The sequence below is a fragment of the Rhagoletis zephyria genome, unplaced genomic scaffold (assembly GCF_001687245.7).
Source record: "Rhagoletis zephyria isolate East Lansing unplaced genomic scaffold, Rhagoletis_zephyria_1.1 Rzeph_scaffold_00704, whole genome shotgun sequence".
NCBI classification, from domain to species: domain Eukaryota; kingdom Metazoa; phylum Arthropoda; class Insecta; order Diptera; family Tephritidae; genus Rhagoletis; species Rhagoletis zephyria.
This window is the reverse complement of record NW_016157788.1, coordinates 99946-127159: the sequence shown is the minus strand read 5'-3', so window position 1 is coordinate 127159 and position 27214 is coordinate 99946. Positions and strand designations below refer to the sequence as shown.

General features: G+C 36.9%; 2 protein-coding genes across 6 annotated transcripts in view; one reads left to right on the top strand and one right to left on the bottom strand.

The window, feature by feature from the left end:
• The window catches only part of Arl4 (ADP ribosylation factor-like 4), a 142938-nt gene that overhangs the window by 69284 nt on the left and 46440 nt on the right, over positions 1–27214 (top strand). The gene's annotated exons all lie outside the window — the stretch shown is intronic.
• On the bottom strand, positions 7251–8203 carry LOC108361143 (transcription factor Adf-1-like). Its single transcript, XM_017613696.1, has 3 exons — positions 7830–8203; positions 7612–7771; positions 7251–7539 (listed from the first exon to the last, which is right to left on the bottom strand). Exons 1-3 carry the CDS (start codon positions 7963–7965, stop codon positions 7431–7433), a joined length of 405 nt encoding a protein of 134 aa, XP_017469185.1. The 5' UTR covers positions 7966–8203; the 3' UTR covers positions 7251–7430.

Genomic DNA, 27214 nt, shown 5'->3' with positions numbered 1-27214 from the left:
CTTTCGTCAATGATAACTGCATACTCCTCTGGTATGCTTCTAATTGTTCTAAGTCACATATAATAAATAAACGTATAATATATGTAGTATATTTGAAGTTGGAAATGGATCATGTATACACTTGTGGTCAGGTGATTAAGTTAAGTGATATTTTGACTAGTTTTGGCTATTTTCCCTTTGTTTATTTAATGTTTATAATTTTTTTTATAAAAGTCTAGCACATTAAATAACCGGCACCACATAAATCCACACTTCAAACTTCGCATAAAAACTCAACAAACTTTAACAATTACACCCAAAAGTTTTAAACGTTTTAAACAAATGTTAGAAAAGTTTTAGGTATGCAGTTTTATGGCCCATGAAATTTTAGTAGGTTAAAGTGGCGATTTCAAGACGCTAGAAAATGGCGTTGGTTTTTAATAATTTTTTTTTTGCTGACGGTGTTGAGCATTTTTTCCCATATAAAGTATGGTCGAGAATTATTAAAAATCAACGCGATTTTCTAGCGTCTTGAAATCGCCACTTTAACCTACTAAAATTTCATGGGCCATAAAACTGCATACCTAAAACTTTTCTAACATTTGTTTAAAACGTTTANCTATTTAATGTGCTAGACTTTTATACAAAAAATTATAAACATTAAATAAACAAAGGGAAAATAGCCAAAACTAGTCAAAATATCACTTAACATAATCACCTGACCACAAGTGTATACATGATCCATTTCCAACTTCAAATATACTACATATATTATACGTTTATTTATTATATGTGACTTAGAACAATTAGAAGCATACCAGAGGAGTATGCAGTTATCATTGACGAAAGATATATAGGTTCCAAAGGTAAGATTGCTTTGATTTTGATTAGTTTGGACATATATTAAATCATAGTAAACATGTAAGTATATACAAACATATATACTTACGTAGTTTAATATATACGTGTATGTACAAACATATTTGAAATGGGAAATTGATAATGCATATATGCTTGTATATATTTCTTTATAAATATATACTATTATATCTGTGTCCACAAATCATGACAGATTAAGCCGAGTTAAGACAAAGTTTGGTATATATTTTAAAACGCTGCCAAAAATGAAGGAAACGAGGTAGAGCTAATATTCTTTAACACAAAGTTAGCAAATTTGTGAAATTTCAGTCCAGGACTAAATTATAAACAAAAGGTTCATGTACTTAAGAGAGTTAAACATTTAAAAACGAGTTGGGCTGTTATGACTTGTGGGCACAGATATATCCCTGCTCAGTTTTCCATTCCAAATATGTTTTTGCATACACGCATATACTAAACTACGTACGTATATATGTTTGTATATACTTGCATATTTACTGTGTATGTACACATAAATATCGCCTAGCTATTTAGTTTATTCTGAAAAAATAAATTTGAAAATTATTAGAGGGGAAGCAAAACATTAAATTATTCTCTAATCATACCTATATACTCGGTATAAAATCGGGCTTCTAATGCTTCCGAGTGAGCTTCTATTTCCGAGAATACCCGAGCGGAAACTTTGGCCTCAATCCGGTTCACTATACTTGTTGGCAAACCGGCTTCTTTCACCTTTTTGGCCAAACTCACAAAATGTAGCTCGGTGCTATCCTGCTCCTTCCTCTCCACGCAGAACTCGGAGCAAGTTTGAGTTATGCTTGAAGCCGCCAGGTCGATCAACGCCTCGAATTTGTCCCGCTCGTCTTCCTATTTGAAAAAGCAAATGTATATTAGTATTTAAACAAGAATATAAAAAAAAGGGTTAGTTCTCTATACAAAAAGCGGAGGAAAGTATATGCAGCAATTCAGACGAAATTCCTTTTACTTACATACATATATGTACCTACATATGTATATGTATATTATTATTATTATTATTATTATACAGAAAGAAAGTGATCAATCACTGATTACAATAAATAAGGAGCGCTAGTTGCATAGACCTTCGGCTCTCTAGAAAAAACTTATTAATATTATCAGTTTAATAAATCAGTTTATTTAAATTCGTTAATCTAACAAATTTTGCGACTGTTTGTATGTTTCTTGTCTCCACATCTTTTAAGTAGTTCGACGGGGTGTTAATACCGAAAACTTCTTTCCTGATTATGTTAAAGGATGGGCATTCGTCAATAAGATGAATTACTGTGAGGTTATTTGAATTGCAATATGGACACTGCGGTTTATTTGTTCCTTTTAGAATGTGGCTATGCGTGATGATTGAGTGACCAATTCGCAGCCGAGTAAAGAGTCTTAAATCTTTACAGGATACGTTCAGTGGAAAACTTGGTTTATTTCCATCTAGGTTGTAATTAGAATAGTGATGTCTGAAGTTGGTCCAATTCTGTATCTTAGTATTTGTTATTTGCCTTTGGATTAGTAGGAGTACGTCACTATTTAGTACAGCCTGGCAAGTAATTAGTGGTTCGTTAGTGGCAAGTTTTGCTCTCTGGTCAGCCGCTTCGTTGCCGGCAATGCCAACATGGCCTGGGACCCACATAATTTTTATCGTTTCCTTTCGTTCTGACAACATGGAGCGTATTGACAAAGCAAGGGCGTTTTTATTCTTCACATTAGTCAACATGTTAATTGCGGAAAGACTATCGGTGCAGATAATAAACTTCTTGTTTGTGATCAATGCAATTTTAACCGCTTGACGTATCGCTTCTACTTCAGCTGTGTAAACTGAGCAAAAAGGATAGAGTAGACCCGCACGCAAGGTATTTTTGTTTTCGTCGACAACTGCAAATGCTGTATGAAAAATGGTTTTCGACGCGTCCGTGTATAAAAAATTCCAACCTTTGTTTTTAAGGTCTGTATTGAGTTCGCAAAAAATACTACGAAAAACTAGTGGTGAAGTATTCGTTTTGTGATAGGCCATGAGCTCGGAACAAATAAAACTGTTGAGGCATTGCCAAGGCGGCGGTGTTTTGAATACTGGAGTCTTTGGTGTAATTGTAAGGCCTAGTGCCTTCGCCAAAGAAATACATCTGGCGATTGTGGACTTACGTTTTAGTGGTCTCTTTCTTAAAATTTCTGAAGCTACCAATTTGTTGAGCGTGCGATTATTGCCGTTAAGTATTTTAGGAATTAGCCTCAGTGTGTTATGAGTTACTCGTTCTTGTATGGACGGAAGTCCAGCTTCCATTAAAATGCATTTCAGTGGTGAAGTAGGGAAGGCCCGTATGCTTCTCCGAGCTGCTGCGTGGTATGCTGGTGTTATTAATTTAAGCTGACTTTTTGAGCAGTGCCCATAGATTGTTAGGCCATAGTCCACTTTTGACAGGATAAGTGCTTTCGTTATGTTTATAAGCGTTGTTGGGTGTACAAAGCAGTGCTTCGACGATAGGTACTTAACAATATTAAGGCGAGTTATTAGGTTTTTTTTAATATAAGTACAATGATCTTTGTAAGTCAGTTTTTTATCGAAAATAATACCTAAGATTCTTAAGCTATCGCAGTTCGCAATATTAACATTGTTGATACTTAAATTAAGCGGTTGACAAGCATGTTTATTACAAAGGTGTAACATTTTACATTTTTCATAAGAAAGAGATGCTCCCGAATTCTGTGACCAAACGGAAATGTCTGTAAGGATTTGATTAAAATCCGTATGTACTTGTGATAACTCTTTACATTTAGTGAACAAAATGACATCATCGGCATAGATTACATAGGATATTCTTTTGTAATTATTAAGTATGTTGTTAATTTCATCAAAAGCAACTATAAATAGAACTACCGAGAGCGGAGAGCCCTGAGGTATGCCGTTTTGAAGCTTGTGTGTTTTAGAATATTTATTGTTAACTTTTGCGGAGAAAGTTCTATTTGTCAAAAAATTCTTTACGAAATTATAAATTCTAGAACCAATTTTCCATCTAGCAAGTTGCCTCAAAACTACGTGAATGCCGATCCTGTCGTAGGCTTTTTCGAAGTCTAGACTAAGGGAAAAGACGTGATTTTTTGTTGCGATGGCATTGGAAACGAAATTTTCGAACGATAAGAGGGCATCAATTGTACTATGACTTTCTTTAAATGCGTATTGATTGGGACTTGTACACCCTTTAGTAACTACGAACCACATTATCCGTTTTGCGACGATTCGCTCTAGTACCTTGCTCAAGCAAGGCAGAAGGGATATCGGCCTATACCCGGAAGTCATTGTGGAGGGGCCATTTGTTTTAGGGACTGGAACCACTATGGCATGTTTCCACATGTGCGGAAATATACCGTGTTCGAAAATGTCGTTATATAAGTCAATAACCCTTTCTTTTACTTGACACGGTAAATTTTTTAGCATTGGATATGATATTCTGTCCCTGCCGGGTGTTTTACCAGACATCGCGGAAATTGTGGAGTCGTACTCAAATGTGGTAAACGGACATTCAATCCTGTTGCTAAGAGTAAGTTTGGTGGTGTTAATGTACTCATTGCTGATGGTATTATATTTTTTTGAAATAAACTCTTGGTTGAAGTTGGAGTCTTCCGAATACTCCGCCCAGATAGTCGCGAAATGGTTGGCCATTTCTTCTGGCGCGTAGATAGGGCCCTGGTTGGTATCTAAAAACTGTATGGTGGGGGGTTTGTTAGAGCCGGTTAGAGTTCTGATGTCGGACCAGACCTTTTTTGGATTTGAGGTAGGGTTTATCGACGCTGTTATTGACTCCAGGCTTTTCCGTTTAGCTTCCTTCATGTTCTTTTTGAAAATCGCGTTCGCTCTTTTGTAGTTAATAAGATTATATACAGACCGATTTCTCCGGTAGGTATACCAAAGCCTCTTTTTTTCGTCTCGCAGGCTGCTCAGGCTTGCGGACCAGTATGGAACTACTTTCTTGAGTTGTTTGCTTTGAGTTTGTGGCATTGAAAAGTGTGCAGCGGTACGGATAGCTTTCTGGAGTAAACTAGCTTCTTTATTAACATTGTTCGACTTTGGGGCCTGAGTGATCATTGAGAGGACCACTGTTTTAAATTTGGACCAGTTTGCATTCTCTGTTTTAAATTTTGGCTTCGGTTTGCCGGGGTTTGAGATGGCGGATGTAAGTTTTGTAACCAGAGGGAAGTGGTCACTACCGTGCAGGCAGTCCAGTGTGGAACACGAAAGCTTTGGGGCAATACTCGCTGAGCATAAAGCTATGTCTACATGCGTGAATGACTGGTGTGTGGAGAAATGCGTGGGTGCATTATCGTTGAGGACAATAAAATTGTCTGTGAGGATAAGATCTTCTAACACTCTCCCTCGCTGATTTGTTACCCCGGAGCCCCAGAAGGGGCTCCAGGCGTTAAAGTCTCCAGTTATAATCAGGTTTGTTTTAAAATTTTTAATAATATTTTGTAGGTCTTTTAATTCAAAAGTTTGTTGTGGTGGGATGTATGTGCATAAGACTGTGATAATAAATCCTAAGTTAATTTCGATAGCAATAGTTGATATATCTGATTGCACCTGAATTTGTTTATGTGGGATATCTTTCCTTACAAGGACGGCAACGCCTTGTTTACCGGATGTGTTTTGAGGTAAGTTAAAGAAATAATGATTATACGAATTTGAAATGGTTGTAGTTTTGTTATGAGGTAAGTGGGTTTCCTGTAATGATATAAGTGACGGGGAATGTTCTTTTATGAGAAGTTGAAGTTCGTGCGAATTATTAATAAGTCCTTTGATATTCCATTGCAACAAAGTGAAAGTCATCTCAGTGGAGGACAAAAGACAGACAAAAAGAAGGGAAAAGAAATCTTTTTTTTTTTTTTAGGAAATATCTACATCTGAGTCTAGTGATGTAGATTGTGAAGTGAAATAATCGTTATTTTTCAAAAGCTGCTTGGTAAGGCTAGTAAATGGCGAGAAACTTAAAGATGGGGTTGGTTGAGCCGGGCTAGCTTCGTTGCTCGCGGTTGCTGACGATGGAAAACTCTTAGTGGTGACAGAGGTGTTTGTGTTGTTGCATATGGACTCCGATAGTTCGTTTTCTGTGACTATAGGTTTAGGAGTTTTAATGACGAATTTGTTGCTTACTTTTGGAGTAATATGTGGAGTGGGTAACGTATTCTCTATGTGGTTTGTTTTTAATGTTGTTGATTGCATGTTATCAGTGGGGGTAAGAGAGGTTGATTGTACATTGAGGGGTACATTGGCTGCGTTACTGACAACGCCAGCAAAAGATGATGGGGATGAGGTTTGGGGTAGCTGTGCTATGTATTTATTTTTAGCTTGCTTCAGTGTGCATTTTTGCTGAATTTTAATTTTCAGAATTTCCTTTTGTTGTATGAACTTGGTGCATTTGTTAGAATTGGAGGGATGTTCGTCCTGACAATTTGCGCACTTAGTACGTATGCATGCGCTGTTGCTATGTGGAGGGAAGCTACAGTTGACACAAATAGGATCGTTTTTGCAGTACTTTGCAGTGTGTCCCAACAATTGGCACATTTTGCAACGCATGGGATTTGGGATGTATTCCCTTACTTGAGCCTTATGCCATGACACATTGATTGACTGAGGCAAGTTGTAAAGGTCGAAAGTTAGTAGGACAACACCACTATTTTCCGATTTATTATCACGTTTTTTAAATTTGTAAACGGACACTACGCCTTGCTGTTCTAAGTTCTTCACAATTTCTTCTTCTGAGACGTGGTTGAGGTATGGGGCGTATATAGTTCCTTTTACAAAATTCAAGTTATCGTGATACTTACACGTGATTTCGCAAAGTCCTGCCAACTGTTTGGCGGATATAAATTTTTGTGCTGCTGTTTTGTTTTCGACGAGAAGTAGAAGATTACCATCACGAAGCTCCGATACGCTGATGATATCTTTGCTAATGATGTGTAACGATCTTTCAACTGCGAAGCATGAAAAGTTAGTCAAGCGTTTATTCTCGTCTTTAGAGGAAACAACAATATATTTTGGGTCAGACTTTGTCGAAACCAGGTTAGGTAGATTTGGGAATTCGGATAGTTTTTTCCGCTTTTTGACTGATGGGGGACTAGGAGCTAATAAAGCAAACCTGTTGTCCCCAAGGTTAGAGGCCCTACGGGCCATTATAGCTGGGAATTCGCACCTGCAGCAAATTAAGAAAAAAAAAACCCTGCACGTGTAAGTGAAAAAAGACACGAGGTATTTGTTTGTTTGTTTTTGTATTTCACTGACGGGCTATGGAATAGCAGAAAAAGGGAAACACAGAAAAACAACCGTTCGCACCGAGAGCTAGTCGACGACTGATAAATATATTACAAATTCTCAATTAGGAAACAACCAACATCCACAAAATGATTACTTTGGACACTGGTGATAGGGTCGATACGAGTTATTTGTAATTCTGGACACTGACGACACTGGACACTGTTAACAACTGGAAAAGTTTAAGATGACCGGCGCTAGTGCCACTAGCTACGTAGGAAACCCACTTCTACGAAACTAATCAAAATCAAAATAATCTTACCTTTCGTACCCGTGAACTAGACGGCGGTGTTTCTGCCGCTGTGGAGCTTTCTTCGTCAATAACTACAAGCTCCTCGGGTATGCTTCCAATTGTTCTAAAACAAATATAATAAATACACTTTTAAAACAGTATTTTTTAGCTTACAAATAAATGTACATGTACTTACGTTCTGGTGCTTGTAACATTGTCCAGGAAAGACATCGCCTCCAAATACCTCCACTTACGCCGAGGAGTTTCAGCACCGCTTCCTGATGTGGACAGCTCCATTCTTTTGCAGCGTTTATAGCAGTCTCGCAGCCCCTTCCACCGCTTTTTGCACATTGCCTCTATAAATTAACTTAACAATTAAGATAAACAAATTATACTTAAATTTTTAGTACCTACCGTCTAAATGAACATTTGAAGCGACCTCCCTCCAGGCGAAGTCCTTCTTTCGCAGATTTTTATAATCTTCCAGGCCCAAATCGTATATTACTGGGCGCTGGCGCACTTCCTCAATTAAAATTTCATCAATTTCCATTGGTAAAACTTTAAAATGCTTAATAAAAAGAGCTTGTAAGAATTAGACGCGCGCGAAACAAAACAAATTGCAAAGCCAAATGACAATTTGCCCGAAGAAGAAGAAGACAAGCCTTTGTCGTCTGTCAAAATAGAAATAGATGTAATCTGGCTACAGCTACATTTTTGGCTAGTCGCAAGGTTGCCGTGTCGTCGCCAAAATAATTATCTACATAAGAATACGTGGAAAAATAATTTGACAGCTGTGGTTCGTAGCTCGTCGTTTTCAATGTGTTCCGCACTTTACACGCAACTTTAAAGGCGACATGGTCACTGTCTTCAGTTAGGTTACTCCTCCGACCAAATGGGTACTTGCTAGAGCCATCAAATATCGCCCTGGAATCGATTGACGTGTAAGAGTGGTCACATTGAAGATGCCAAATGGAGAACTAGTTCGACCGATTGTGAAACTGTACCGTTTACCAACGAAAGGAGATTTGTTCTGCGAAGAAGACTCATAAATTCCACATATGCACTATATATGCACCAAATTCAATATCTAGTATTCTTATATTTGGAGATTGTTTTTAGCTCAAAGAAGTTCTAGTTCGCTGCTACGGCCGCTTATTAACTTTTTCATTATTGATCTCCCGCTTTAAGACCCCGCCTAGTTTATTTTTCATAAAACCTATTGGACTCTTTAGTTAAGTAAATTACTAAATAAAAGAGAGGGAATTCCGAATTTTTTATTTGAGCTGGATTGACCGCTGAGTTTTGTTACAACCGAGTGCTCAAATAAATAAAGTCATACAGCGTAACCAACGATTTTTTATCCTGTTCCTGATTCTCTTCAGGAGATTCCCAATAATAATATCCTATTGTCTATTTAACCATTTTTTCCGCCGAAAATCCCAGAAAATGCAATAGGGGACCAATAAAAAATCTAAAGTATTAAAAAATTGTTAAAGAAACAATTGGGTATTGTTACTGGAAGGCTCATGAAAAGAACCAGAGTTTTCCGAACGAAAAATCTGTGGTCATAAGCAATAATCGCCTAAGTCGAAAATCGTGAATTCGAGAAAAAGCGCTTTAAAGATTTGGATTGTAATGTTAACCTTATGGGAAAACCAAAATATTTTCATTTATATCTTTTTAAATAGAACAGGTAACAAGATGGGAGTTTCACGTAGGCATGAAATAATAGTTGCAGAAAACGATAGCATATAAAACTCAATTCTTTCTTAGGCGGTTATTGCTTACGACCACCGAAATATCGATTTTCAAGAATTCTTTACCATTTCTACGAAAATTTGTTTTTTCCCCATATAAAATACATGGAAAACTTTGAGCGCTTTGAGCGATCCACAGTCCAAAAGTCAGATTTGCCAATTTAGGCAAAATTCCATTAAAACATAATATTCCTAAAGCTAAATAACCGATCTATTGAAAGGTAGCCATGAAAATTCCTCCGCTGCTTTCCCTTTGACATACGTCAACTTGAAAACAGTCAATGTTGTGATCGTTTTTTTTTTGTTCTCCACGCTTTCAGTTGTTCTACTTGTTTCTTCGGTAAGTGTGTTTTAGTGAAGACCTACATATGTATTTAAACTAAAAACCTTTTGAACATGGAAGAAGAAGGTCATTTCTATCATTTAGGACTAAATTTGAGTGAATTGCCTTTAATTTGGTCTTCTTTTAGAAAATTTAAAATCGGTCCATTTTGATATTTTTATTTTATTTTTTTAATTCTTTAATATTGGTATTTTTGTTTACTTGTCAAGGTTTGTCAATGTTTGGTTCCTTGAAATATATGTAACTACAGTTATCTTTGAGCAATTATAACAATAATATGCTCGCATCTGCTCCATTTTGATTTTCGAAGGACGAAACACGATGAGTCGTAAAATTGTAATGAGTCAAACCACGCCAACTATGTCAATGAATTTTCATTGATTTTCTGGAAAGTGAAGATAATTGTGGAAATCTGTAGATAATTATAGAACAAAAATACACTTTGGACTGTTTTTCGAAATTGCACTTCGTTTTTGTTTTTTTGGTATTGTAAGAATATTGCAATTTTTGAGAGAAAAATTCGTAAGTCGCGACCCATTTGATGAAATTTAATGAAATTTTTTTTGAGAGTTGCTGAAGCTTTTTACAATAGAAAGATTTGCAGAATAAAATTTGCAAAACAATTAATTCTTTAATAACAATAATTTAAACAATTGCAATTATTTATATATTCTAAGCGTCAACTGTTGTCTACAAGTGTGTGTAAAAGATTTTTGATTCGGCACAGCAACCCCAAATCGTTGTACAAATTCATAAACAGTACCCGAATTTTTTTACCAACTTGCCATATACCTAGGAAAGGAATTCAAAAAGCATTACTTGCGCTAAACATTCAATTTCACTTGCATAAAAAAATTACTGTACCTTGATTGACTTAAAGCACAGAATAAAGGGTATACAGAAGACGCATGTCGACTATCGAACCAATTTGAATTTATAGCACGAGCGGTGAGGCAAGCAAGGGTATCACAAGCGGCGCTGCCCCTGTTACTTTAGCAGTATTATCACTCGGCTGACGCTGTTAATTCCATCGTCGCTGTGACGACAAGATGCTAACTAACTTCGTTTTCCATCACGACCCGCGTTGCCGTTTTGATACAATTGTATAATTTTTAATACTGTTTTTTTTTTTTTAAATTGTAATATCTGATACTTTTTTGTTCCCAAACGCCCTATTTTGATACTTTCGGCTGGCAGAAATGAATTTTTGAAAACTATGAATAGTATTACCAGTCTAAAGGCAAATATTTTTTTCTTGTTATTTAAAGTCTCAAAATTTATATATGGGCGATTCCGCCGTCACGGGTTGGAAATTTGTACAGAAAAAATTTTCTTTCTTGTTTAAATTTAAGTATAAAGTATTGAACAATTCTGCATTTTGATAAAGCTACACCTAAATGACTATTATAAAGGGTGCAATTATTTATATATTCTAGGGCCGCGATTGCAGTGAAATTTTGGCACAATATACTCTAAACTCTTGTTTTTAAGTTCCAAAAAGAAAAAAATGGTCTTTCCAATTTTGACAGTCGCTATCGATTTTTTTCTCAAGTTGTAAATAAACATAAGTTGTAAATAAAGATTGATGTTTCAAGTTATACGTTAAATAATGCACGTACTTGTATAATTATTCATTAATTAACATAAAAATGCTATCACTCACACAAGCTTATATGGTAATAGCTATTTACTCAAGGCTTAAAGGTGAGAAAAAAATCGATAGCGACTGTCAAAATTGGAAAGACCAATTTTTTCTATTTGGAACTTAAAATTAAGAGTTTAGAGTATATTGTGCAAAAATTTCACTGCAATCGCGGGCCTAGAATATATAAATAATTGCAATTGTTTAAATTGTTGTTATTATAGAAGTAATTGTTTTGCAAATTTTATTCTGCAAATCTTTCTATTGTAAAGGGAATAGCTTCAGCAACTCTCCAAAAAAAATTCATCAAATTTCATCAAATGGGACGCGAGTTACAAATTTTTCTCTCAAAAATTTCAATATTCTTATAACACCAAAAAAAAAAAAAACAAAAACGAAGTGCAATTTCGAAAAACCGTCCAAGGTGTATTTTTGTTCTATAATTATCTACAGATTCCCACAATTGTCTTCACTTTCCAGAAATTCAATGAAAATTCATTGACACAGTTGGCGTGGTTTGACTCAATGTTGGATTTTATTTACAGAAATGTTCAATGTATAGTTATAAGGAGAGTCGCATTGTTAACAGGTATAAGTCTGACCTTAAATTTGGTAAACATTACGTAACGATTGAATACTATTTGTCAAAGATCTATGAAAAACCCGATCCATCGCTAGTTTTTTTCCTACTTTTTTCTTCATCTGTAAAAATAACTTTAAAATATAAGAAAACGATTGCCGAAAAGTGTATTCGAGAGTCAACAGCTTTCATCGAAGCTGGGTACCCAAATTAACTGATTTGCATACCTTTTCATTTTAAAGTCCTCGGGAGATCCTATGAAGGATTATGAAACTGGACAATAATACTCTCGAATCGGCTTCGGCGATAACGATTGTGTCCTTAGAACAATTTACCGCATTTTTTATACCCGAGCACACTTGTGCACAAGGGTATTATAACTTTGTTCGCATAACGGTTGTTTGTAACAGCCAAAACGAATCGAGATAGATATAGACAAATGTATACATAAGTAATCAGAATGAAAAGAGAAATCGAGAAAGCCATGTCTGTGAGATATGTCCACGAAATTTGGTATGCAAGTTTCCCTTTATCCAAGGTAGGGTGGGATTGAAAAGGGGTAACATCGGACAATAACCACGACCACCTCCCATATAACGGTATTTTCGAAATATGCAAAAACAGCGATGTTTCCGTAAATACTGGATCCAAATTGTTGAAAGTTGGTACGCGAAGTAGAATTTTGGCATAAAATAAGACAGTTGTGAAATTTTTTTAAAATGGGCGTGGCACCATAAAATGCTGTATCTTTCCCACTTGTTTGAAATCAGACCAGGCCCACCTCCCATATAACGGTAATTTACAGAAATACGAAAATGCGATAAATTAGTAACTATTTAAGGCTCATTCCATCTCAAATCACCCAGGCCGGCGGAAAGTGAATTTAAGTTTGCGATAAAACTCACAGGGCTTGTTCCTTGAACAATTTAAGGAGACACGTATTTTTTCTTTTTGCTCAGAAATGCGAATTTTTTGAATAATGAATTTTTTTCTTTTTGAGTACGAACGCTTCTTTTTTCCTCTCTTAATAGCAACTTTTGATGAAATCGTTTATAACTGCCGCAAAAAAGCAAGGATTTTAACGATTTTTTTTTTAAATTGCAGATATTGATCTACTGAATCGATCTAGTGAACTAAACATAAGTAATTGTTTATTAATAATTAATTATTGTTTATAAACAAAAAAACTTTTATTTTTTTCAAATTGATTTTTTTCAAATTGCCACATCTTTTTTTCTCTCAAACTTTTTTGTCTATTGGGGAATAGTATAAACTATTTTCAGTACGAGTAGCAATATGCTAAAATTCGTCATTTTCGAGTTATGATTTTTTTTCTGAAAATGCACTTATATGATGCTAGCAGATTTTCGTGCCAGTTGAGGGCACAAAAATTGTTGCCCATTATGACAAAATTTCCTTGCTGGAAATTTTTTGAGGTTGCCCGATCAGAGCCAAAAGTTTTTCCCAATTGGGCTCTAATATTGGCCCAATTGGGCCCAATTAGCGATTTGCCCAATCTACCGAAGATTTCCCCAACCAGTTGTCACAATTTGCTCAAAGTGAACATGCATACGCAATTAAACCGTTTTTATCGATAAAATCACACATACACACATCAAAATTCCCTACGAAAAAAAATATTTTTTAATTTTTTTCTTGAAAAATTTTCCACATACAAATTTTTTGATAAAAAAAATTAGTTTTTGAAAATATACCATTTCAAAAAAAATTGGAAAAAATCACAATGGTAGCTCTGAGTAATGCGCAATATTTAAGTATAATGTTATGGGGTGCACTCTACAATAATTTGAGTTATGAATTTTTTTTTTACACCGAAGTTGAGTAAAATTAGTACATTACCAATTTAAAAATTTTTAAAACTTTTTTAGAATTTTTTCGAATATGCAGCTTTATGGCCCATTAAATTTTAGTATAATAAAGTGGAAGTTTTTAAAATCGTTAAAATCCTTGCTTTTTTGCGGCAGTTATAAACGATTTCATCAAAAGTTGCTATTAAGAGAGGAAAAAAGAAGCGTTCGTACTCAAAAAGAAAAAAATTCATTATTCGAAAAATTCGCATTTCTGAGCAAAAAGAAAAAATACGTGTCTCCTTAAATTGTTCAAGGAACAATCCCTGTGAGTTTTATCGCAAACTTAAATTCACTTTCCGCCGGCCTGGGTGATTTGAAATGGAATGAGCCTTAAGCTAATTTACTCAAAATCGATACATACAATGACCTCTCAGCAGAAAATATTATTTAGGGAAATTTTTGGGAAAATGGGCGTGGTACCGCCCACTTACGCCTACATATCGACGTTTAAAGCACAAAACCGCGTATCAACAAAATGCAAAACCGCGCAACAAGATAATTCAAAACCGCGTATGTGAGGTTGCATAAATTATTTTCTAGACAGTAAAAATACTCATTTTTAAAAATGGTTCTCTTTTTTATAAAGCAATCGCATTTCTGGCTAGTATATTTCGGGACGAATGGGTAAGGATTGAGCCAAGAGATTGTGTGAGCAAATCCAATTTTTGACAATAAATGTCAGTTTCGCAGTTTTGCAGAGTGACGATACGCGGTTTTGTATTGGGTCAAGTTTTCTCAAGTGGGCCGCCCAAAGTTGACTTTCCGATTTTTCATATTTCATTGACCGATTTTGAAAGTTAACATGGTGTGCAATATTGACACCAAAGATTTTGCCCTTATTTTATTTTTTTGACGAGTTATTTACAAACAAATTTGTATGCAGGCTATCACAAGTATTTCAGCAACCATTCATTCGAATCTTGTGATTTTTTGACAGCAATTAGAGAACTTATTGGGCATCAAAATAAAGTGATGTTTGTAAAATTTCGATTCTTATTTTATAAAAAATTTGATTTTTTTAATCAATTCAATTTTTGGGTAATGTTTAGCTATTTGTACAACGATTTAGGGGTGGGGGAGGAGGGGAAGGTGGCGTGGCCCCCCAAACAGAATAAGAGTAATCAGTGTACGTATATTTCGGAAATTTGCAACAAATAACATATTTCCAACCGACATTATTGTTAAATTAGTGCACAGAGTTAGTAAATTAAATTTTTGTAAAAAAGCGTGAACTGTTGCCTACAAGTGTGTGTAAAAGATTTTTGATTCGGCACAGCAACCCCAAATCGTACAAATTCATAAACTGTACCCGAATTTTTTTTACCAACTTTCCATATACCTAGGAAAAGAATTCAAAAAGCATTACTAGCGCTAAACATTCAATTTCACTTGCATAAAAAATTTACTGTACCTTGATAGACTTAAAGCACAGAATAAAGGGTATACAGAAGACGCATGTCGACTATCGAACCAATTTGAATTTAAAGCACGAGCGGTGAGGCAAGCAAGGGTATCACAAGAGGCGCTGCCCCTGTTACTTTAGCAGTATTTTCACTCGGCTGACGCTGTCAATTCCATCGTCGCTGTGACGACAAGATGCTAACTAACTTCGTTTTCCATCACGATCTGCGTTGCCGTTTTGATACAATTGTATAATTTTTAATACTGTTTTTTTTCTAAATTGTAATATCTGATACTTTTTTGTTCCCAAACGCCCTATTTTGATACTTTCGGCTGGCAGAAATGAATTTTTGAAAACTATGAATAGTATTACCAGTCTAAAGGCAAATATTTTTTTCTTGTTATTTAAAGTCTCAAAATTTATATATAGGCGATTCCGCCGTCACGGGTTGGAAATTTGTACAGAAAAAATTTTCTTTCTTGTTTAAATTTAAGTATAAAGTATTGAACAATTCTGCATTTTGATAAAGCTACACCTAAATGACTATTATAAAGGGTGAACACACCAAAACTGCGACACTTTGGGAAGCTTATAACTTACCCAAAACGAATTCAATATTTTGAAATTCAAATACCATAAGCTGACCACATGACCTTAGTTGGACGTAAAAGAAATTTCATTTGAATTTGATTCCTAGTTGAGTTAAAAATGGCAACCGAGTTAGAAACGAGACAAACCATTTTGCACGAGTTTATAAATGATCCGGCCTTAAGTACACGTAAATTGCTAAAAAATTAAAGATTGCACTATTCTACAGTTTGCAGGGTTTTAATCGGTACAAATAAGGCCTGGCAGTTACGAGAAAACCAGGGAGCGGGGGTTAGCATGGTCAAAGTGATAAAAAGAGTGCTCGGAAGGTCCTCATTGCGTTTTCGCGAAATCCGAAGATTTTGTCGCGTTATGTTGCAAAATCCGTACGCAGATCGCAGTTTTTCGTACAAAAGGTAAAGCGGAAAGCTTCATTGAGATGTTCTACAGCTCAAACAGCGCCAGACCGAGGCGCAAAGTAGAATGTTACAGCGAAATCCCGCATTCGGAAGTTGTATGAATTCTAAATTAAAAAATACAACTGCATTGTTATGGACTACGAAACCTACTGCTATAAAAATTCAAAATATATTGCAGGTCAAGATTTTTATACTGGTGCAAGTCGTCAAGATGCCCCTGAAAGTTGTAAGCTGGAAATGAAGTCCAAATTTCGAAAAAACCACATGGTTTGGCAAGCTATTTGATCCTGTGGCCGTAAGAGCAGCCCTCTTTTCCCATCCGGGACAATGAATGATCAAGTTTATCGGGATGAGTGCCTCAAAAGGCGTCTTATGTCATGTATCAACAGATAAGGAGTAGGCCACTGTTCTAGGCGGACGTGGGAACCTGCCACTATGCCAAGGACACATTGCCGTGGTATAATGCAAAATAACATCAATTTTGTACCTCACGACTGCAATCCACCAAATAGCCCAGAGATACGTCCTATTGGGGAATATTGGTCAATTGTCAAAAGAATCTTGAAGAAAACAGGTGAAACAGTGAAAAATATTGAAGAGTGCAAAACAAAGTAGTTGTGCGCATCGCGTAAAGTCGATGATGCAGTCGTGCAGAACATGATGGCGCGTGTGCGATGAAAATACCGATCACTTGCATATGGAACAAATAATAACTAATATTTAAACATTTTAATAACATCTAAACTTCTAATACAAAATAAAATAATTTCAAAGCCTGCTAGTTTGTTTCTGGTAGTAATTTCTAAGTGTCGCATTTTGGTGTGTTCGCCCTTCCAGCTTACTTTTTATGGAAAAAAGTGATTTATTTCTTCTGTCACGGGTGGGACAAATAAAAGAGCCTGCTTTTTGGAGCAGATATATTTTACGGAAACTCTGCGAATTTATTTCACTTTTCTGTATGAACTTTGAATAACTCAGTGAGAGGGGAGACCAGTATGTTTGCATGTATGTATTTAAAAAAAATATTTATTGGACCAAAAAGTAGTGGGTAGGCACTGTGGCCAATGGTAATCAACTATTACCACCTCCGCATGGTTGTAAACCATGCAGAGTCCGCAGAAGACTCCGGAAGCAGTGTCCGGAGGATGCATCAGACTAGGCCGAGCATCCTTTGAACTGCCATCAAATTAAAACTTAAGAAAGTTTTATTACATGGCAGTTGAGAAGTGCATGTACATAAATTTCATTAATTTAATGAAGGAAATTTTTGCACATGCAGCAGTACATAGCATGCATTTAGGCGCCTGGTGTTAGCAGTCGCGTCTAAACATACCGGCCCCCCCTAGACGATTTGGTCGTCTAGTAGATGTAAAATAAGCCGCAAATATCCGGCTCGAAGGACCATGAAAACGCCTTGGGGCAATGTCGCTCGTAGTTGCACCAAGGGTTTAATTTTGAAATGAAATAATCAAAGGCAAACACCACGGATTAATTCAAATCTATAAATTTGCCTTGTATCTATGTATGTATGTGTACGAATGCTAATCTTTTACACTTACAGGTATTATATGTATGTATGTGTACGAATGCTAATCTTTTACACTTACAGGTATTATATGTAGATTGCTCGCCACCCAACTCAGGAAGATATAGTTAATATTTTACACGATGAAATTATAAACAGTGCTAATAATTTGAGTTTATTAGAAAATTCTGTGTCACACGCGGAAAGTGGTTTTGTGAATGTGAAATTTCTGTTTTACAAGTGAATTTAATGTGTATGAACACAAAAGTGCACGCCGAAGTGAGGTTAGGATCACAAAGAACCGCGTGAAGTGTTGTTAGTGTTTGTGACTAAGCAAATTGGAACTACTTGCAGCACCAATATTAAAGAATTATGGACGCAGATACAATGCGTTAGTAAATTGAATTTTTGGTAATGTGGAACTAATTTAGTCAACTTGTTTCTTATTAAAATTGTGCTGCAATTTAACTTGACTCGAAAAATAGCACTAACAAAATTAAAGCGGGGTTTTTTTTTTTTTTTTTCTCTAAAAATGGAGGCGCGCACTAATAGTTGCCGGTATATTGTGCCCAAATCTGATGGTGGATTGTTGCACGCAAAAAATTATGGTAATCGATGGGCACAGAACGCACTAAATCACAAAACCACTCGCGGTTAATTTAAACGATTGTGATAGATATTTTCATGAGCTACTGCTAATATATGTAACTATATTTATGTGCACTAAATGTCAGCCACGTACCTTTTATAAAAATGTGTGTTTCGGATGCTTATTTGAGATGCTCCGTGTGCTGATGATCTCGCCGTGGCTGATTGTAAAATCGCAAGAAAAATATTTATGTGCTCCTTGTGTTTGGGAATTTCACCAGGTCCTCCTTGTGATGGTGCTTTAATTAATGCTCCTTGTGTTGTGGACTGTAATGTTTGTTGTGTTAATTAACGGCCGCTTGATCTCTTTGCTCGGCGGAGATGGACCATGAATAACTCAGTGAGAGGGGAGACCAATATGTTTGCATGTATGTATTTAAAAAAAATATTTATTATACCAAAAAGTAGTGGGTAGGCACTGTGGCCAATAGTAATCAACTATTACCACCTCCGCATGGTTGTAAACCATGCAGAGTCCGCAGAAGACTCCGGAAGCAGTGTCCGGAGGATGCAGCAGACTAGGCCGAGCATCCTTTGAACTGCAATCAAATTAAAACTTAAGAAAGTTTTATTACATGGCAGTTGAGAAGTGCATGTACATAAATTTCATTAATTTAATGAAGGAAATTTTTGCACATGCAGCAGTACATAGCATGCATTTAGGCGCCTGGTGTTAGCAGTCGCGTCTAAACAAACTTGATGTCTTATAATAAAACAAAGAACCAGGATAAAAATGAACGCGATTTCCTAGCGTCTTGAAATTTTCACTTTTACCTACATAAATTTAATGGACTACAAAACTGCATACCTAGAAATTCTGAACAGAATGTTTAAAATTTTTGGGTGTAATTGTTAAAGTTTGTTGAATTTTTACAATTTTTCTAAGAAGTTTGAAATGTGGATTCATGTGGTTCTGGTTAGGTAATGTGCTAATGTGACTTTTATAAAAAAAAACTATAACCATTAGATTAACAAAATAAAAAAACATAACTGCTCAAAATGTAACTTAACTTAATCAGCTGAACACAAGGGTATATAGATAATGGACGAGTCCGCGCATCCCCCTCGCGGAAATAACGCCCATGGGCTTTATTTACTAAAAAAAAAGAAATTAAGCCCGCGGGCTTTATTGCCTTTTACCGGTGGGCATTATTTCCCTTTCGATATGGCAATAACGCCCGCGGGCTTCATTTCCTAAAAAATTAAATAAAGCCTTTATTGTGGCTCTTGTCTCCATTTTAGAATATGTACATCCAAAACCCCCTGTTCTAAATAAAAACTAAATAATATGATAACATTGAACTAAATATTTGTTTCCTTTATTATACGAACAAATAGAAATTAACAAATTTCAATGCATATATTTAATACATATGCTAAAAATGAAATAATTCAAATTTTCAACAAAAAAAGGAACATGAATAAGTAAAAAGTTAAATAAATAATTTCGTCGATTGTCGAATAATTTGACTGCAAATTGGACACAAAATGCTTGTATTACCATTTAGATTAGTACGCCTACTTATAAACCAACGACCACAGATCACGTAATCCGCCATCGTTGTATTTGTAATCGATTTTCAGAAAAAAGTTTTCGTAGCGTTTTTGATGTTTTTTGGTTCTGTTTACATCGTCTTCTACCTCTTCGTAGTGATATTTGAGCGATTTTATGTGTTTTCTGCAGCGATTTTAGTTATAAATTTTGATTAATTTATGATATAATCAGCCTCATTGCGAGAGTCGTGCCGAATGCAAGTCGTTTTTCGAGAGTCGAATCGTATCGAAAATTTAGCGCCATTGCCTAAAATTTCCACTCGACTATTGTATTAAAACGGAAAAACTTGGCAGCACTGCATAGTTTTCGATAATTTTCGTCGTTTACTTATTTCAGCACGACAGTAGACAATGCTAATGTTGTCGAGTCGTACAATTCAGCCTAATTTACGACTTACGCAATGCGGCTGAATATGAAGTGCTTTGTGATTGGAACAAGTTTGTTTGTTTGACTTGCCCAGAGGCGTACATTTGCGTGAAAAGTGGGTGGACATTTGTGGTCAGAACGTTGGCATTGAAAAAACGACCGGTACCGATAATATGCGATTGTAAAACACTCTCAATCATTAAAACCATATTTTATGAACTTTTTTTTGCTAATTGTCATCATGTTTCACTTTTTATAATCTATAATAAATACCAATATAATGGCACTCAATCATCGCGCCTTTTTCGTTTTCTTTGTTTGTTTTCATTCTTAGGCAGATGTCAAAAACGCTCAGAAATTTACTTTTTTCATTCTTTTCCGATTGCGTGATCTTGTTAGTTGGTTCATGCGCCTACTGTGGGCTGCAAAGCAATCTGTACAAAGTTTAAAATGATTGGCCGGGTTTCTCCTCCGATTGGCGAGCAGTGTGTGCCTTCATATCACACAAACCACTCGACCACGGCTGATTTATGTTATTCTGCCCTTTACTCATTTTTGTTGCTTGCGAAAATTTCAAGTCGTCTTCTCGGTGAAAACAACCCGTGCGTCATCCACATCACTACAGTATTTCTGCGGCGTGGGTACACAAACAACCCCAACTCCTCATCTTACATTCGTATAGAGCATTTAAATAATGTAAGTATATAAACAAATAAATTTTCCGACGTAACCAGAGTGTCCAGATTGTTAAAAAAAAGCGCAATTTCTGAAAAAAAATATCGCCAAAAATCGCAAATTTTTTTTAAATAAAATTCATGAAATCGATTTAACAAATCTTTTATTTGAAAAATGAGATCTTGTTATAATATAGTTTTTAAAACCAAAAACGAATATAATACATTTAACCCTTAATTAGGCGCATGGGGTCAAGGTCATTTCAAGTTGAAAAAAAATGTCTTGGAGTGCTTGGAGCGTGCTCGCGCTCTGTCTAGCTTCCTAACTCCCCGCGGGGTACGTAAATAAGTCACGGCCAGAACATCGGCGAGTACACATTTGTCGCTACTCTTTTAAGCCCTGACCCCATGCGACCACTTATGTAATATTTTTTAGTTTTTATTTTTGTATCTATGTTTGAAGTCAAAGTTATGCTTTTCTTTCTTAAAGTTAACAAAATACATTTCGTTTTATTTATTTAGTTACGGTTAGAACATCGTCGTGTACACATGTGTCGCTACTCGCTTGAGTGCTGACCCCATGCGCCTACTAACGTAACATTTTTTCGCGGAAGTAAGTTTTAAATTTTTTTTTTAAGTTTGAAGTCGAAATTATGTTTTTCTTTTTTAAGTTAACGATAATAGAGTACTTTAATATTTTTGTTAATACACACTTCCTTTTTTTATTTTGAAAACTCTTTTTTCAACACTTTTGTTGGGGTCACTGTGGACCCCATGCGACTAATTGTGTGATTTTCTTTATGCGCCTAATTAAGGGTTAATAATAAATAACTTTGGTGTAGTGGTAAGCAGTGCGTGCTTCCACTCCGCAACGCCTGGGTTCAAAGCCTGGTCAAAGCAACATCGCAAAAATATAGAAAAACGGGTTTTTCTTAACAGCGGTCGTCCTTCGGCAGGCAATGGCAAACCTCCGAGTGTATTTCTGCCATGAAAAACAGCTTCTCATAAAAATACAATCGCCGTTCGGAGTCGGCGTAAAACTGTAGGTCACTCCGCTTTGTGTGACAACATCAAGGCGCACGCCACGAATCGGAGGAGAAGCTCGGCCAAACACTAACATATGTGTAAGCGACAATCTATTATTATCATTATTATTATTATTATTATTAATAAATAACACAAATCACTTATATAATAGTGATGTACAAAAAATTTTCTTTAAAAATACGCATACTTTTTAAAAATATTTGTTTCAACACATTTTGCAATAGGACTGCGCAATTATTAAATTTATTATAACTCATATTTATTGATTAATCGCACAATCCGCTTTTAAGAGTTCGGCACTAAAAATTAAATAACAACCTATAATAAGGCGAGATCAGCTATTTCCACAATTTCTTCAAAATCACCTATAGTGTCTGAATCATTTACATTTCTGTTGTTGTCATATATTGAGCTACTCAACCTTGATAACATACTTTTTGATATTGGAAACGTTTTGCAGCAGAAACTATTATCCTTCATATAACACTTTATTCGAACTATTGAATTAAGGCTTTCCAACATCATCCTATTTCGAATCTTAGTTTTTGTTGTGCATTGTCAACAAAGCATGTGAGTGCGGCAAGGATAATAAAATGAATTTTTTTATATTTCCAAACATTTTATTGCCTGTTGCGGTTTTTACGCCGTAAGCAATTATCCAAAATTCTGCAGAGTCGGATGGAATGGTTCTGAGAAAAGTTATTCCGTGGGAAACTTAAAAGATTAAAATATTCAGTTTCCGCTGCTGTTCTTTCCTTCAAAGTTAAATAGTGATTCACGAACTTTTCTAGTGACAAAATCAAAGCTTTTTTAAAAGTATTTAATTGACTAGGTAATCGTTTCAAAAGTTCTTCGATTAGGGTGATCAAAATTTGTTGACAGTCTTTTAATATGATTGTTAAGTCAAGTTTATCACGCAGTTCCTTAGCCTCTTCTGTAAAATTATCGGGGAAAACTAAGTTTTGTATATTTTTATAATTCGGAAAAGTTTATTTGAAGGGGAAAAGTCGCCAATGGCGATTTCCTAAATTTTTACGCGCAAATATCCAAAAAAAATCGCCAAATTGGCGCGAAATCGCCAAATCTGGACACTCTTGGCATAATGGCGAGGGGGGCAGGGAGAGGGAAGCGAGCCTGTTGGCGCTCAACCGCGGCTGTCAGCTTTATTTCTCTTTTTTTTTGGGAAATAAAGCCCATGGGCGCTATTTCCGCGGGCCTTATTGCACTCCACCCCCTCCTCCCCTGCGTCCACCTCAACAAATAAATAAAGCTTATCAGCCCTGTAAACCTGCCTCTGACCACTGTCCCACACATAGCTGTCACGGGTGGGACATGCTTCTCTGTTGAATTATTCTTATCTAACTACGTGGAAAGGACAATGCAATTGTGGTCAATATTTGCAATGAATTTCTAAAACTATGTAACAAACACGAAACATAACCTCAACTTCTGTAATTAAATATAACAACTTTTACCTTTTTTTGTCACGGGTGGGACAAGACCAATACTGCTTAATAATAACTCATAATATAGATAGAGCAGTTACACAATTTAATATATAACACAGTTTTATTGAAAGCAGATGAGTTCTACTGTATATTTTTCTTACCAAACACTTGAATTATGAATCGCAAATTATTTTACAGTGCATTCAACACAACCTACTTTAAAATCAATACAAAAATTTACTTCGAACTTATATTCAAAACTTAAAAAAGGCAATAAAAATGCACACGTTTGATAGTTTTATAAAGAAAATAATTTTTGCACTGAGGTTCACTTTCCCATGGAACCTCCCATATTTTTATTTTTTTTTTTAACTATATTTGCATTTATTTGTTGGATCTGCTTATTATACATCTATTAAGCCTAACAACAAGTTTAAAAATCTTACGTCTAATTTACAGTAATATAGCTCAAACCCTGGGGTTGAGCCCTGTTGGTTTAACGTCGCTCAACGAAAGGCTAGATCTCTTCTTCGCAGGCGTGTTATATTTGTTTTGTTGCACAGGCCACTTGCCAGTGGATTTGGGTGGATACGCAGTTTTATTTAATATTTTTCTCTGCTGCTGTCGATTACAGATTTAACCATCGGTATACCAAGGTCCCTATGTATATTTTCATTGCGGACATACCACGGTGCGCCGGTTAAGGCCCTTAGCGTTTTAGATTGGAATCTTTGGATCCTGTCAATGTTGGTTGCACAGGTCGTGCCCCACAGTTGAATACCATACATGCATATATTTAGGCTTAATGACTGTATTATATATAAGTAGTTTATAATCTAGTTTTTTTTGATTTACTGGATATAAGCTACTTGACGCCAGCTGACTTTAGCTTCATTTGTGTAATCTTGGTATGTGTTTGCGCCAAGTTAGTCTCATATCCAAGTGTATTCCTAGATATATCACCTCATTGGCTTGTGGAATATGGACATTATTTAATTTGATTGCGGGCATACTTGCGGTCTGAGTGAAAATGTTGTGTATTTACACTTCTGTTCGTTGACTTTTATGCGCCAGTTTTCCAGCCATTCTTCTATGCGTAGTAAATGTTCCTCTGGTACTCTTGAAGCTCTGTTGGGACATTTATTACGACTTACTAAGGCGGTATCATCAGCGAAGGTGGATGTGAGTATATCCTTGCTAGTTGGAATATCTGAAGTGTAGATGATATACAGCATAGGCCCGAGTACACTACCTTGGGGAACGCCAGCCGTTATCGACATGTCTTTTGAAGTGAAATTAGATACTTTTACAGCAAATTTTCTGTTAGTTGTGTATGAAAGGCCAAAGGCCAAACGGCGAGTGGACTTCATCTCGGGATGATATGCTAGAGATTCTTGTAGATACACACTTTCCTGGCTGATCCGCGGCGGAGAGTAACTCGGCCCCTACGGTGGGACCATTTCCGGCGGGGTAAGCCATCATAACCCACAGGAATGTGGATAGGGCCATAAAATCTTTTAAACCCTTCAATCCCCTGGGCTGGATCTATAGGGCTTGTCTCAACCTAGGACATATACCAAAAGCATGGACATTGGCGAAGGTCGTCTTCATAACGAAGAGAGGTAGAGCCTCTCATGTGAAGCCCAACAATTTTCGACTAATCAGCCTTTCTTCTTCCTTCCTAAAGATCCTGGAAAGGATACTGGACACATTCATTCGGCAAAAGATGGATCCTAAGAAGCTATCTGACTGCCAACACGCCTACTCGAAAGGCAGATCTGTGGAAACCGCTCTCCACAAAATAGTTTACAATATTGAAAAATCCTTGACATACAAGAAGCTAACTTTAGGTATCTTTCTAGATAAAAAAGGGGCCTTTAATAATGTGCTCCCAGAGGCGATCACATCATCTATGCTCCGGATCGGACTTGATCGATCACTGATAGACTTTGTCAGTCTTCTCCTTAATCGGATAACTATCTATTCGGAGATGGGTGGAGCTCACATCAAAAGATATGCGACTAGGGGCACTCCTCAAGGAGGAGTACTCTCACCACTCCTCTGGAATCTTACGGTAAACACCCTACTCATGCGCTTACAGGGCTCGGGCTGCAACGCTATTGCGTATGCCGATGATCTTGCCCTAACTGCAACAGGTAAACACCCACAAATCCTGGGAGAACTGTTGCAGAACGCCTTGAGTATCGCGGAAACCTGGTCTAGAGAATGCGGACTGAACGCCAACCCGGCTAAAACGGTCACGGTTCCCTTCACACGGAAAACAAAAATCCCCCCATTTCAACTTCCGACCTTAAATGGCGTAGAGCTGTCGCTCTCTGACGAAGTGAAATACTTGGGCGTCATCTTGGACAGGAAACTTACCTGGCAACGCAACGAAGAAGAGCGGGTCAAAAAGGCCATTACCGGCGTCTACTCCTGCAAAACGGCTATAGGCAAGAAATTGGGTCTCAAGCCGCACATAGTTCACTGGATTTATACACTAGTGGTACGTCCTATATTATTCTACGGAGTCACAGTCTGGTGGACATCACTGGATAAATCGCTCACAAATTCTAAGCTTACCAAGGTTCAAAGGGCGGCTGCATGCTAATCACAGGTGCACTGCCATCCACACCCACCAAAGCTATGGAAACACTTCTAAACTTTCTGCCCGTAGACCTTTTTGGGAAGCTACAGGCGAGCTACAATGCAGTAAGATTAAATACACTGTCAAAATGGAAAAACACTAAATTCGGTCAAACCAACATCCTGACCAACTACCCCGACACATTCAGGTCCCCAGATTATACAAAACCACCGATGGTGCTCGAGAATAAGTTCTCCACACGTATCTCTTCGAGGAAGAACTGGGAGGACGACTCGGTCTGGGGACTCCAAAGTAACTCAACAGCCATATGCACGGATGGCTCTAAACTAAATCTAAGAGTAGGGAGTGGGATACACTCAAAGGACCTCTCATTAGATCTCTGCTTTAGGCTACCAGACCACTGCAGTGTCTTCCAAGCGGAACTCGCGGCCATAAAGGAGGCTGCACTCTGTCTCATCGATTTTTCTCTTAATCTACCTTCACTAACCATATACTCCGATAGCCAAGCAGCTATTAAGTCGCTGCTTTAGAATGTAGGAAAGTCCTTAACGATCTAGCTTCAAAATCTACTACTTACATCGTGTGGGTGCCGGGTCACAGGGACTTTCAGGGTAACTGTGCGGCGGACAAGCTTGCGCGGAAAGGAACCTCCCTGTCGGGCGTCAACTCCTCCCATGCAGCGGGCATACCCCTATCTACCTGTAAGACACGGCTCTGGACATACTACGTGGAGAGGGCAAACAAAAGATGGTCGGAAGAACCCACGTGTGGGACGACTCGACAAATCTGGCCCAACTACGACAAGAAAAGATCCGACGCACTCATTCGGCTAGAACGGCCTGTACTAAGGCTGGTGACCGGTATAATTACGGGCCACTGCTTAATGGGAAGGCATGCTAGCAGAATGAGTTTTCCGGCTAATGATTTCTGCCGTGGTTGCCGCGACGAGGACGAAATCGAGAGTGTGGAACACTATCTCTGTCATTGCCCCGCCCTCATGTGGGCGAGAAGACGCTCATTTCACACCACCGTTTTGATTGTCTTGCGGATCTGAGTGAAGCAGGCATTTACGAATTCTCGCGCTTTTTAAACCTAACCAACTGGTTCCACTTCTAGGCGAATGGACGGGTTCGAATTCGAGCTCTCAATTGGTATCACAACGGACCCACTGGGTCTAAGTGTGCCTCTCTCCTATGTTGGATGAAGGCAGCCGCTTCAACCTAACCTAACCTATGTATGATTCAAATATTTTGTGGAATTCCGGCGGCACAAATTTTTAATTTTATATATAAGACCGTCGTGCCACAATTTGTCGAATGCTTGTGC

Excerpts from the sequence above, each read along its gene's own strand:
- LOC108361143 (XM_017613696.1), bottom strand. The coding sequence starts at position 7,965 with ATGGAAATTGATGAAATTTTAATTGAGGAAGTGCGCCAGCGCCCAGTA. Across the intron at positions 7,772-7,829 it reads TTCAAATGTTCATTTAGACG|AGGCAATGTGCAAAAAGCGG; the intron begins GTAGGTACTAAA and ends GTTAATTTATAG. Across the intron at positions 7,540-7,611 it reads AATGTTACAAGCACCAGAAC|AACAATTGGAAGCATACCCG; the intron begins GTAAGTACATGT and ends TATTTGTTTTAG.